General features: G+C 36.7%; 1 protein-coding gene across 1 annotated transcript in view; it reads right to left on the bottom strand.

Annotated features, from left to right (window-relative positions):
- Nucleotides 1-13693, bottom strand: part of CDKAL1 (CDK5 regulatory subunit associated protein 1 like 1) — a 430322-nt gene that overhangs the window by 89168 nt on the left and 327461 nt on the right. The window contains exon 13 of the mRNA XM_050891512.1: nucleotides 7249-7311. Coding sequence (XP_050747469.1) covers nucleotides 7249-7311 — 63 coding nt within the window. The remainder of the gene's footprint in view (nucleotides 1-7248; nucleotides 7312-13693) is intronic.

The raw sequence follows: 13693 nt of genomic DNA, 5'->3' as shown, positions 1-13693 counted from the left end.
TTAAGCCCTTTCATTGCATTGCTTTCCTTGTTTCTTCTCCTATTCTCTACAAAACCCTGAAACAATTCCTGGTATTTGAACAGCCATTTCTAAACTGCCCATATATTAGCTTGCTCTGTGTTACAGATGGCATAAACTTCAATGCAGCTAAGAGTTAAGTCAAGAAAAAGCAGGAGCTTTTCAGGCCATTAGATTTTCTTCACTATCATCAAGTAATGTTCAAGTGTGCCATTAGCACAAGGCCACTGCACTGCTCTTGCAAATAGAAATTGCTTTTCTCTTTCAGTAGTCTTCTTTGAAGCCTCACATCATATCAAGAGCACAAAACAGCTTTATGTAACCTCCTCCAAAAAGCAGTTCTGAACATGAGGGAAGGGAAAAGAGAAGAATGGATGTAGGTTACAATAAGAATATTTCCATAAAACGCGGTCATATCTGACATCTGAGCTATTAAATTAAACCTGAAATCTATTTTGAGGCAGGAGATAGCAAAAGGCTCTGTCTCTTTTCAGCAATAACCTAGAAATCCTTTTCATCTTACAGAAGAACAATTCAAAGCACCTGCTTTAGGAAATTCAGACTATGGCTTATATCACAGGCATCGCAACCTCACAGTTGCCTTATGATTTAGTACAATGCTGTTCCTGGAATAAATGGAAAGCAGGTTAAAAGGATTTTTGTTATTTTCCAGAATCATATACCCAAGTCATTACCCAAAAAATCTGAAGGCTGAGACAGTATCTCAAAACTACTTTCTTTTTTTCTGGCTCAAAACCTATACATTCACAGCATTTCCACTGCACATGCACATCTTACAAAACACAGTTAATATCTGAGAAACATTACTGTCTTTAGAAAAATAACAAGAATTGCCTGTTCAGCCAGTCTGAAATTTCCCATTTCCAGACTCCAAAAAGCATCTAGACCTGGTTTACTTAAACATGCTAGCTGCCATGCCTTACATGTAAAACAAACCACTTCCTAATGCCAGTGGCTATGATGGCCAGCAACAAACACAGAAGTAGAAGATGGCAAAGTCTGGGAAGTCGGGAACTACTAAAAGGTATAAGCATAGATTTCTGAAAGATGTGAATCTCACCTGCCAGATATGTTTAATGCTGCCACTATGTTTTAGTCTTTCAATAGCTTCTTTTAAGAAACTACTCTCATAGCAACACTTTAAGCTCTACAAGTGTCCAACGTTTCAATTTACATGTCCTCTCATGTAATCACATCATACCACAGTGCAGACACATCTTCAAAACAAAAGGTTTCAGGATCTAACTAACAGAGTAGTATGGTGATGTCTGCCATTAGAAAGCTAGCCAACATCAGGCATTTTAGAGTTGTTTCTTTCAGTAGACATCAGAATTTCTTTTGTTCAATTTTGCTTATTTGTGAAGGATGTACAGAAGGTCCAGCTTGCCTAAACATGGGAGAAAAATGAAAGTAAGCAGCTCACTGGTAGGAAAACTGGTCCCAACAGAAGCACTTAACTTCCTGTCTCCCCAGTTTCTGCTGTTTAACTAAGCAATCCTCACCATGGTGAAGACAATTTTGCTGGTTCTTGGTGCCACCATGGCACCCTCCATTGCCCTTCCACAGCCTGCGGTCCCCAGAGGCCACCAGCTACAGCACAGGGGCCGGAGGAGTACAGGACTTGACAGGTTTTGCTACCAGAAGCCAACTGACTCCAATCCCTCACCCCCTACCTGGGACTTTCCTCTTGCTTTCGGATACTTCGTGTTTCACGCAGGTGCCCATGACGATTTCCAGACAATGCCACAGCCTTGGGCATTGCTATGATTAGTATTTTGTGTTATTGTCAATGGAAACCACTTAGACCATACAGATATGCCTCCACAGGCAGTTCCAAGAGATCCTACCTGTTTGATAGTGGTTCCTGTCTGTTTCATTATGAAAACACAGTTTCATCTCCTCATTACTTACAGCCTTTTTCAATGTGTAGTAGTATCATTTTTTAATTTTTCTGACTTACAAATGCCTCAAACTCTCCACAGGAGCCACAGAACCCAGCAGAAGAAAGAGGTCCCCTACAACCACAGTTTAAGGATGCTGACATTAGATTATTTATTTTCCGTTAAAAATTGGAGCAAGAGTCTATGCACTATTGAAATAATTGGTTGAAAACAATTATCATGGTAAGTCAGTAAGTGACAGCAGCCATTAGCACCTTAACTTTAAGTATAGCCACACATAATCTTGTTATTAATCTTCCTTGAGTCAGTTATGCACACATCTACCGTTATCAAAGCCAATGGAATACAGGACATAACCCCCCTGCCTCCTGAAATTGCTTACCAGGCTAAGAGCTAGTCAACCCCCACCCCCCCCCCCCCCCCCCCCAAAAAAAAACCAGCAAAAAAAGAAAGCTTTTTGTCACTTAATTGTGTATCTTAATACAACGGGTCCATATAACTTGACAGTCACACAGGCATTGTCTATGGGGTTTTAGTTTGAGTGTTTTAACATTTCCAGAACACATTAATAAAGAACATTTTAAAGCATGAGGCTTAAAGATGTTACAATTATTTTAGTAGTATTGCATTAACTAGAACACATTTTGAAACAGTAATTTATTTTTTTAATCTTGAGCACTTTCAACTTGGAGAAAAAATCTCTCAAAAAACTCTTTTCAAATCACATGAACATTGACTTTATTTCTTACTTGGCTGGACACACTATATGCTAAAATAAATCACTAATGCTGTAAGACATGACCTTACTTTTTCATAGATCATGCCCTATTCTTGAGCGAGAGATTCAGGTTGCAAAAGGCAGAAATGAATCCAGAGCTGAGTTTTAAGCACAACTCTCAGAGGATTTCTCACTGTAACAGCACAATACATACTGCCAGAGGCATGTATGGACATGCCCTAAGGTCTCTCTTTCTGGCTATCCTCTCAAGAAGGCAGAGCAGCAAAATGAATAGTAGTTCTGCTATACTCTGTTTACTATATGTAAAAACATTCTTTTGCAGAGCATAAATTGAGGATTATAGTTTTAAACAACTGCTCCAGGGCTAGACTGAATACTTAACTCATCTGACAAAAAGAAGAAAAGGAACTAGGGCTCTGTGCTGCTGAATTTGGACATTTGCTGCATGTGGACCCTGCAGTGGACCCTGAAGCTCATATTAAGCTTCTCAAACCTGTTGTTTTGACCAGGTAACCTGCTATCACAACTGCCTTAATAGCTTTCAAAAAACTGGGTCACAAGTTTTAAAGGGCAAACATCATTTGGGAGAAAGATACTAAGGGATTTAAACATCCACTGCAGACAGAATAAAATTCTTGCTGTGTGCAATGTAGAACCTCACAGTGTACACACAAAAAAGATTCAGCAGAAATTATTTGTGTGCAAACATAATCTTTCATTAAATGAGCTAGTAGAAAACTGGCCAGATTATAGCTAAGGGTAAAAAAAGCACTCCTCAACTATCTTGTTTTTAATTTTAAATCACTAAAACTGTTGTTGGTACAGCTTTATGAGGATGTCATTTTTATCTTATTTTTCTGATGGTTCTAGAAAAAGATAAACTGTACATATAATTGGAAGAGCTGTTCTATTGCTAATTAGAGAAAAGTTACATAGCAGTCAGAACTTGACTCTCAAGAAAGTCCCACTACACATACTCCTACTCTACATAAACACAGGAAAAAGCAAGTATTTCAGAACAAGGAATGGCTTCATCTACAAATACAGTTTATGTATTTTTACACATGCTAACTGAAATAAGTTTGAACAAATGGCAATCAAACACCCACCTGGAACAGCTTTTCATAATCAAGGTATCTCTCAGCATTTCCTAAATAATTATTTAGTTTTGGAAAGAATGAATTTCAGAAGATATTTATTTATTTTAACAACAACAACAATCTGAGAAAAGTGAGCTTTTCGTATGTGTCTGACATCAAGAATTCAATATATTTGCCAGGCATTCAAGACTGATGCTACAATGAGCTTTGTAAGTGGCACGGTATCTGAAAGACCCACAGGTTCCATAGTCAGAGGCTCCGTAAGCACTATGGTGACACTAGGTGAAAGAGAAAGGATCAAATCCCCCTGGATAGGACAAGTATACAACCAAAGGGCAATTTTTGAGATTTGCTGTTGTATGGTTTCATCTGAACAATGAGAAGGGCAACTAGATGGTAAACTATATATATTTAGGGATTAAAGAATACAGGAGCTTAACTACTCCTCCCCTGCTATCAGCAGAGGCGGAATATCTCCCACTTTTCCATCCCTTCTGCATAGAAGAATTTAAAAGCTCTGCCCCCCTCTGCTGCTGAATTAAGGCCTCACTAGATACAAGATAAGACTCCACACCTGGAAGTGGAAGGAAAAGGAAATCCTTGCTTTCCCCCTCCATAAAAGAGCTGGCTTTTCACCCGGGAATGCAGAACCACAAACATTTAAAATGTCTTTCAGGAGGCAGTAACTTCCACTTGATAGGCAAATATATATTGAGGTAAAATTTCCAGGAATAGCTGTTATTTCTAATAGCTGTTGGTCTCCTGACCAAGCAAAAATAGTAATAAGGGTAGTAAGGTTAGTGTTGTTACTCCATCAAAACATCACTTTCTGGTTTAGTGAGTGAAGCACAAGCTTGGAAGAATGAACATTTTCCGATTGATTTTTCTCTTTTCTATGCAATATCCCATCACAAAAGGATGAAGTACTATCAAATCTCAGTAGACAGTCCTGTTCCAGCCACTGTAGTTCATGAGCTTCCTTTTTACAACTGTTTTAACTACTACTACCAAGCTCCAACTTAACCTTTAAGGTTATCACTTTTCTGCTTTAGAAATGTTCTCAGAGAAAAACTTTTTAATCAACCAACTAAGAATCCTGGAAGCCAGTAATTCAAATAATTTGTGGCATGATCCTGCATCACCAACACTTTCACAAAGCCATCATAAAATCTCCTTTTTACGCTTACTGAAAATAATCTACAGAACAGCAAACACCTCCTCCCAAAACCAACCCTTCTGCCATGTAAATCAAACAGAACCGGAGTAAAACTAATACAGATGTCCACTTGAAATAACTGTATTTTCAACTAATGTTGATTACTGTTAGATTTAATACAAAAATTAAAAGTCTTCCCCTGGACTGCAACAATTGTGAAATTGGCAGCTGAGGTGGAAATTAAACACACAGAGCAAGAAATTTGCAGTGAATTTGTTGCAGCCACTACAAATAGGAAGTAGTTAGCAGAAGGAAAACATTCACTGTCAAATGGAAAATAAGGAAAGATCATCTTTTTAATAAACTTTCATTTGTCCTTTTTTCCCTCTTTTACTCTCAGATATATATACAGAATGTGCTTGGAAGCAGCAAAAGAGTGGAGCTTCAGAAATCACTCATCAAACAATTGTGCTACTTTTAATAATTTATTAAAGGTCCTAAAAAAAGATCAAAAGGGAATATATCTAAGCATTTATATTCAATTCCACGTTGCCTGATGACTAATTTGTAAAGAGTGCACAAGTCTTCACAACTGAAGCCAAAATCATTTGAGGATACTTTGATATAATGCCACAAAGGATATGAGCAGGAAGGCAGCAGGAGTTACAAATGGCCAAGCTCCATTAAAAGTGCTAATAAAAGAATAATGGAATTTCCTTGTACTATGAATAAAAAGTGTTTGGCGCAGGAGAATTTAGACATGGAGAGGAATATCAAAGCTTCTGGTTCATCAGTCGCTTCTCCTTATTAGATCTTAATTGACTTACTATTACATTTACCTTAAAATGCTTCAACTCAAAAAAGCAATGATCCCATTCAAAATCTTGCCACACTTCTTTCCTTTATTCACAATGTTTCTCAACTTTGACAGGCCCTTAATATCTGCTTTACCAATCCTTGTAAATAATGCAGGTCTATCTATAACAAAATACTTCGAAGTGATGGATTTAACTTGAAATTATATATAATTATTAAAATTATAGAATATACCCACTGCTTGATAATGGTTTTTTAAACTGTAAATTTTCAAGTTGCTGGTAACTATGGAACTCCCATAGCAACAACCTACCTGATAAATTTAATCCATTAATATTTACACAATGTATTTCTTTCTCATAGACATATGTGTAGTTACACACATATACACATGTGTTCGTACATAGAGATAGGTGCACATACGTACATACTTCTGCCACCTTCTTCCCCCAAATATAAAACCTAGCTAATTTTTCCAATGTATAGCTATTTGGTACATGGCCAGGAAAAGAAGGGGTAGAGTTCAGAACTTTCCTTTGAAATGTCTAAACAAAAAAATGTTTCAAGTCTTTCTTTTTTGAAATGGATACTTGCAAAATCACACACACTTTGCAAAACAGAAGCAGCAAAGACAGTCATCTCATACTTCTGACAAATTGTTAAAGGATTTAGAGCACTTGCTTAAAAAAAACCATACCCACAGATGCATCCAAGATAGGAGGAACTCCCTGAAAATATTTACAAACCTACTTAACTGTCCTTCAATCTGCCGCTTAATGCTCTTGTTTGCATAATGTCTACAAACACCCCATGAGATAGTTATAGCACAGAAATGCTGTGATCTCTGTCTCCTGGTTCTCCAAAATCTTCTTGTAACAGCTTTAATTTTTTATTTTACATTGCAATGTCTTTAGTGAAGTGACCTTCTTTTCTTACCATATAGTATGGGATATAGTAAACAAGGGTTTTTTTAGCAGGGTTCCCAGACTTTACAAATAAGGATCAAGTTGTAATGATGATGTGTATTTCTTCTTCTTTGCCCAGACAACCATCAGGCTGTTAGCAAAGCAGCCTCTTCCAATGATGCTTCCAGAATCAATAGATAATTCATTAGTATCATGTATCTCAGGGCCTAATTGACACGACAGGCTAAGCAACATTCTCAAGGGTAACACAGTTTCTAAATAGAGAGAAAAAAAGAGGGGAATCCGATACCACATATGGTCACTTTGCAGGATTTAGTGTCAGTCTATAAATTATACTTGTATGAGGTTAATTTGAGTCAGTGGTTTCACAAATCAGAAAATGCAGCTTTTCAAGCTTGGCTTGAAGAAACAAAGAAACATTTATATGATAGGATAATTTAAGTAAAATGAATACCCTAATGCTTTCAATTTTATCATTTCCTCTCATTTTTGCATTAAACATGAAATATAGTTATCACGAATGTTTGGAATTGTTCTTAACAACAAATGTAGATATTATATTTTTTCTTACCTTATGATCATATGGATTGTATGAATGAAACAGCAGGGACAGATCCTTTGTTCTCTGTTTTTTCTGAAAAGTAATATTAATAAAAAAAAATTAGAAAAGTTAAAGGAAAAAGAGACTTACTGATTTAAAAAGCTGTAAGCAGGTACAAACACATTCTCTCCCCACTTTGTTAATGGAACTGTAGGTATGAAGAACAGTGTATGCAGATTAAGGATATTAAATATCACAGGAAATAATTAACATATATATTAACAATGTTAAGAACATATCCTTAATAAATAATAAACACTAATCTATGGCACATCAGTGGAATGTGTAAACAATTCAGATTTGTTTTAATTTCTGCACAATAAATCATAAATAATGTCTTAGAATACAGATAACAAAACTTGAAGATTAAGCTCCAATCTTGCAAAGACTTGTCTACTATTCCAGCATGGACATGCAGTCTTGCTTTATAGCAGATTAGGTTTAAAGGAAGTCAGTTTAAAGAAGAATCATTTATTATTTTTCGATTTCTTTTGATGCTAATACACTCATTGCCTTGATTGTGTCAAATTAATAGGTGGTATGCCATTTAATGCCAAGGCAAAGGGAAAAAAACTGCGTTAAGAGCAAAGTTCAAAGACAAAACCTGCTTAATCCAGCTTCTACTGAAATCAATGAAAGAGCTTTCAGTGATTTCAGCAGATGTTAAATAGAATCTCTCAGCTGCATCCTATGGAGGGGGGGCAGGGAGATGAGAAAAACACCCTTCATCTTTAATGCAGGGATGAGTCACAAATAAGTTCAAAGTTTTATTATGTAAAAATCGACGTTGACTTATCTCATAGCTCGGGAAGGCAAAGCATTGTGTGTTGGAAAATGTGTAAAGGGGAGACAACTACAAGAATTCCTTTGCTTGTAGTCCGTACCGTTGTCTTATTTTAACGATCGTTTCTGTGAAAGTAGTTTTCCAACTAAACTGGTAGGATCTGTTCATGTTTCCAGCATGCTGGGAACTACATAGACAGCTGCATGACTGCAGTATTTATTTTAATTTCTGGAAACTATAGGATAATTCAGTAATTTTTGATTACGCAAAACGAACTATGTATTTCCTTTCTTTACACAGTTTTTATTTTCAGTGAAATGTTCAGATGTAGCAACTTAGTCATAAAAGCTATAACTTTCGTTACTAGCAAAAATTTATGACAGCTGGATATTTCTGAGTCATTAAAGGTATCAGATTAATATTACTACTTCTGTAAGGTCCCTACCTATGTTTTAGTTATGACCGCTAAAGAGTCAAGAAAATAATTTTTTACTCACTGCCCCTCTTCAAACAAGAACGGTAAATTTTGTTTTCAGTATGAGAAGGTTACTTCTGTCATAGACAATTCTATTCAATTACCGTAAGTAATACGTAACAGGACTTGTTTCTCTGAGTTTACTAAGGGGCTTTAAAACTAACAGAAGTGATATTAAAAAAGACATTTCTGTTAGTGTAGACTTTCTCAGCAATCAAACATGCCTTTGCCAAAGAAAAGATCTCCCTTAGTAGAGGAACCTTCAACCTCTAACTCCCATTAATACCTCTTTTATTTCCAATGGGAAAAAACCCACTCAAATGAAAGCATCAGGTAGCACAACCCAAACTCCATCACCACCCTACAATGACTTCTTTCCTGGTAGTACAGTTATACACAGTGAAAGTGCTTAAAATACTATAAAAAGGATTTGGAGAAATGTGATAATAAATTGAAAAGAGGTATCAAAATGATTATTAAAAAGGTTGCTTAAAAAACTAATTTAATGTAGAATCATGCAAGAAGTAGACAAAAGCATTTTAGTTTGGAATCTGGAGACCTCCACTAATCTTTGTAGGAAAAGAACTCCACAAAATCCAGACAAAGTCTAATTCTTACTTTTTCTTCCTGAAGACTATTTCGCTTGTATCCATTTTGACTGCGCACAAAGTGCTTTTGAGTATTTTTGTTGCAATAGCTTTCATAACACTCAATAAAACTATATGACAGAAACCCTCCCATCCTTCACACGCAGACTCTGGCCAAAATGCTATTTACACACTCAGCTACACAAGATGAAGAATGAAGATGGCTTCCCTTACACAACACACTGACATAGTCTTCCACTTTTTATTATAGGAAATTATGGTTTCTTTCCTACCTTTCCACAAAATATAGAAGAGTTGTTTTTTGTACAAAACCAAAATGCTCCTGACTGGGGAAATGCTGGAAATTCATGACAGAGAGGAACATGGAATGAAACTTCTGGAGATGCACACGAAAAAATGCTGCCCCAAAATTCCCAGGATGCCCCGTATGCTTAGCTGATCTAAATCTAAACAGCATTTGACTACTTTGTAGGAACTCTCAATACACAGAGACAAAAATGTCTTAAGCACGGAGTTAAGGTTGCTTAGTGATAATTTGTGTCTTTCTAGAACACCAAGTTCAGCTTAACTCAGATCCCTAAAAAACAGAAATATAAAACATTGCAAAACACAGAGACTAAGAAAAGGACAAGAAATTCATGCTGCTATAATAGTAGCCCCCTCAACTCCTACAGCAGGCATTAGCCACACAGTATTAATAGTAAGCTTTTTACATGAAGAAAAGGCATGGTTCCCAGCTCACCTGTAAGCAGTGTAAAGCACGGAGTAAAGCAGGCCTCTCCATGTCTAGACGTGACAGAGGAAAATAAGGAGCCCAAAAGCTCCTTCTCCTTTATTGCCTCCAGTGGAGTATTTCGGTCCCTAAACTGCCTATTTACATGCATCTCCCCAGAATTTCTTTCCTTGATGCAGCTTCATACTTCTATTTCTTCTTCCTCGGCTTAGTCCAACATCCCTTTCAAGTACCCTCTTGACCAATATAAAAATACTTTTCTTCCCCCGTCTTCCTGTTCTTTCCCTTTAGTGTTCTGATTCCCCATTCCTTTGTTCTGTACCAACAATGCTGTCAAAATCACATAGTAAAAAGAAACTCAAAACACCCTTCTGAACTTAGCCAAATGCACTGTCCCATCATACTGTTCCATGTACAGCAGCAGTATCGCTTTCAAATATCCTCACAGATTTGCATGGGATATATTTAAATTTATTATCTTTCTGAAAAAATTCAAGAGTCTTTCCAAAGTCACCATACAAATTAGCACAGGGTATTTCCAAAAATGAAAAGACCTCCTAGGAGTCTGACAGCAGCATCAGCTTATTTCCATACTTCTCTCAGGCTTGCCATATATTGATACAGCCTATGTTCAGTGACCGCAGAACATTTCCTTAAAGCAAGATACTCCTGGCAGTGGGTTACTTGCAATACTCGTACTCACTCTGGCTGTATATAATTTTGGTGCAAGAGCATGTGACACATAACAAGCCAGAGATACACTGTTCCTCCAGACTTTTCCAGTATTGGTTTGCCAACAGGACAGTCGGAGTCACATATCACTTGAGGTAAGTATCGTATGACTAACAAGACCAGTAAAGCCTCCGTCTGAGAACTGTGCACTACTTCTGAGTTGTGCATCGAAGCAAGCAGTGGTGTATGAAGTTGGGATTTTTTAAAGCACTAGGAGCAGGCCATCTGGGCAACCGCAGAGCAGTATCCTATTAATACAGAAGCAAGGGCTTTCCCTGGGTGGAGGGTGCTGCCTGCATCACTGCTGCGTACAACTGTTCACATGTTGGAGTCTGTGGGAGCCCAGCAAGATCCTCCTAAATTTACAACAAGCAAGACTCTGGACAGAAGGTTCCCTAATAGATGGATGTATGTGTGTGTGTGTGCACGCTTTACAGGGGCAGAGATTTTGTTAGGTTACAAAATTCTGATGACTCAGTCATGCACTGATTTAAATTTTGAACACATAGTCCTTAGTATGTAGCATTTAAACAAGTTTAGGGGGATGAGACAGAGAGATACATTCAGATACCATGCTAATGTGGGCCACTAAAAATATATGCATATGACTGTAAAAACAATTTTTCACTTTTCTGTTTCAGTAAGTTTTAAAAATGCCACATTATATGGGAGATACAATGGAGACACTTTTTATTTCTATCTTTAGCTGGAAAAGTATGTGAAAGCCTGATGAAGAATGGATTAAAGCGCTGCTGCAGGACTGAGTTAAATACTGTAAAATCATATATGCATGTACACATACGTATGCCAGGATGGAAGGGTTTCCCTAAGTAAAGCAATACTTTTTTAAGTAAATTATTTTAAGCTTGTTACTAAAACACACCTAAGTAGTTAAGTGCTTCTCAAAAGACAGGTAGTGTTCAACAGGCAGTTATAAAAATAAGAACCAGAAACCAACATCAACTAATGATGTTTCTTACGACAACATACATAGGCAACGTTAGTAGTGAGGAAACAACACATTACCATAATTTCATTATTTCCCCCCCTGTAAGCATACATGCAAGTAGCACATACTTTGCTCTAAATGTTTCCTTTCTCTGTCTCATTTTCTGGGCCTCAGATTTTTGAGGTCTTTTGTTTAACTATTGAGATTTTTTAAAGGGACACTGGTCATCTGAGACGCATATTATATACTTAAAGTACAGTAACAATAAAGGATCCTTTTAGAACACATCCGAAATTATAAACCAGTAAAGCCAAGAGTTACTGACCTTGGTGTTTTTACTCTTTTTTCTTGTGCGTTGATTTTTAGCAATAATGAAACATTTTCTAATGCTCTAAGTGGACTACACTGTGGATTATTATCCTACTTTTGATCAGGAAATATCACTTAAAGAACAAACAGGTAGAATGTAAAAAAACAAACAAACAAAAAAGCTGTAAAGGATGAATCTCTAAAAGTGTTTAAAATATTTTCTGTACAAGTTAACCAGCATATAATTTTGTGTTGACTACTTCAGGAAAACAAAGCTGAATTTTTTTTTTTTTTTTTTTCCCCACAAATAATGGTGTGAAATAGGGTAAAGGTAAGGGTATCCTAACAATACATTTTTATAAACAGAAAATACTTCAGAAAAGTAAGTTTAGAAATGAAATAACTATACCAAAGCCTAAACATCATAGGCGTACACATGTATATTGCACTTCTCTGGTGATCCTCTTTTCATACTCAGGTGATAATTACCTGTCTTTCAGATGATATTAATGTAGCCTAAAACTTGTTTGTTTTCCTTTCAAGCATGGTATTGTAGGTCTACGATGTTTATTGTGAAGGAGAATTACAATATCGCCAAGATATTTTTATTACAGATTACTTAGAAGCAGCTTAAATGGAATATTCTCAGATTTTCATCTTGGAATAAAAGGGACAAAATTACTCCCCAATATGAAAGCATCACTGGTTTCCTTTAGACTCAACTTTCAGTTTTAAAAAGTCTATTTTCACCTTCACGGTTCTTAATCATTCCAGCCTAATACCGTGACAGATCTGCAGATTCTACCAGTTTCATTGAAGGTGTCAGCCTCAATATATTGTCAGCAAAGTTCTCCTGCTTTTGTTTTTCTGCTTCCATCATTTAAAATCCCTGCAGTATACGGGGCTGCCTTCAGTAACAGGGACCCATATCTGTTTCCGTTCAAATATTCTTTTCCTTCATGATCACAGTAACGTGTCAAAGCAACCAGATGAATGTCTTTATTTCAGTTCTCATCCCTCACCTACCATCTTCTCTCCTATTTCTCTTTTACATACTGCTGATCAGAATTAAAATACAACTTTATTTTGCCACAAGAATCTTATTTAATTTAGAGCCTATAAAGCACCTCACACACTTGAGCATGCTAACAACCAATAGCAACATTGTTTTTCTTTCAAGCAAGTCTGGAAAACCACCTTACCTGCTTGTGTAGTATCTAATGGATTACATAACTGAGAGTTAAAACCACATTAAATTTTGTGAGCCAAGGTAGAATTTAACTACAACTTCGACAGACTTCGGGAGAAGCGTGAAGCAGCTTTGCAAGTATTTTCACAGTTTTCTTCCCCAGTATTACCAAAAGCATGAAGGCTCCAGTGTAATAGACGCTTGCAAGAGCAAAAACCATGAGATTGGAGCTTTCTTTTCTGAAACAGCACATCTAACGCATTTTGTGTTATGGCATTCTCTAACTTCAGTAACATGTGTTTTCTGAGCAGTAACGAAGCTGTGTCTTTCTTTTCCCCCACGTTACATCTGTGATCTCAAAACTACAAAGGCCTTGGGTAGTTCCAAACTCCAAACTTTTATAAAACAGAATGGAGTTGGGAGCACCCTATCTAAAGACATCAACTGGCCTAACTTTAATCTCCAAAGAGTTACTTGGCAAAACACCAGAGAGAGATGTAGCAACTACTCCAACCAAGGTACATTTAAAACCCTTGCTTGGAGATTCAATCCATAAAGCCTTAAATCTGTGTACCTATAACCACAATACAGATATGAGCCAAGCCACTGAAACTGCCATGTTATCAAAGTTTACAG

This window comes from Gymnogyps californianus, chromosome 2 (assembly GCF_018139145.2).
Source record: "Gymnogyps californianus isolate 813 chromosome 2, ASM1813914v2, whole genome shotgun sequence".
NCBI classification, from domain to species: domain Eukaryota; kingdom Metazoa; phylum Chordata; class Aves; order Accipitriformes; family Cathartidae; genus Gymnogyps; species Gymnogyps californianus.
Note: the sequence above shows the minus strand (reverse complement) of the source record. Positions and strands in the feature narration are given on the sequence as shown.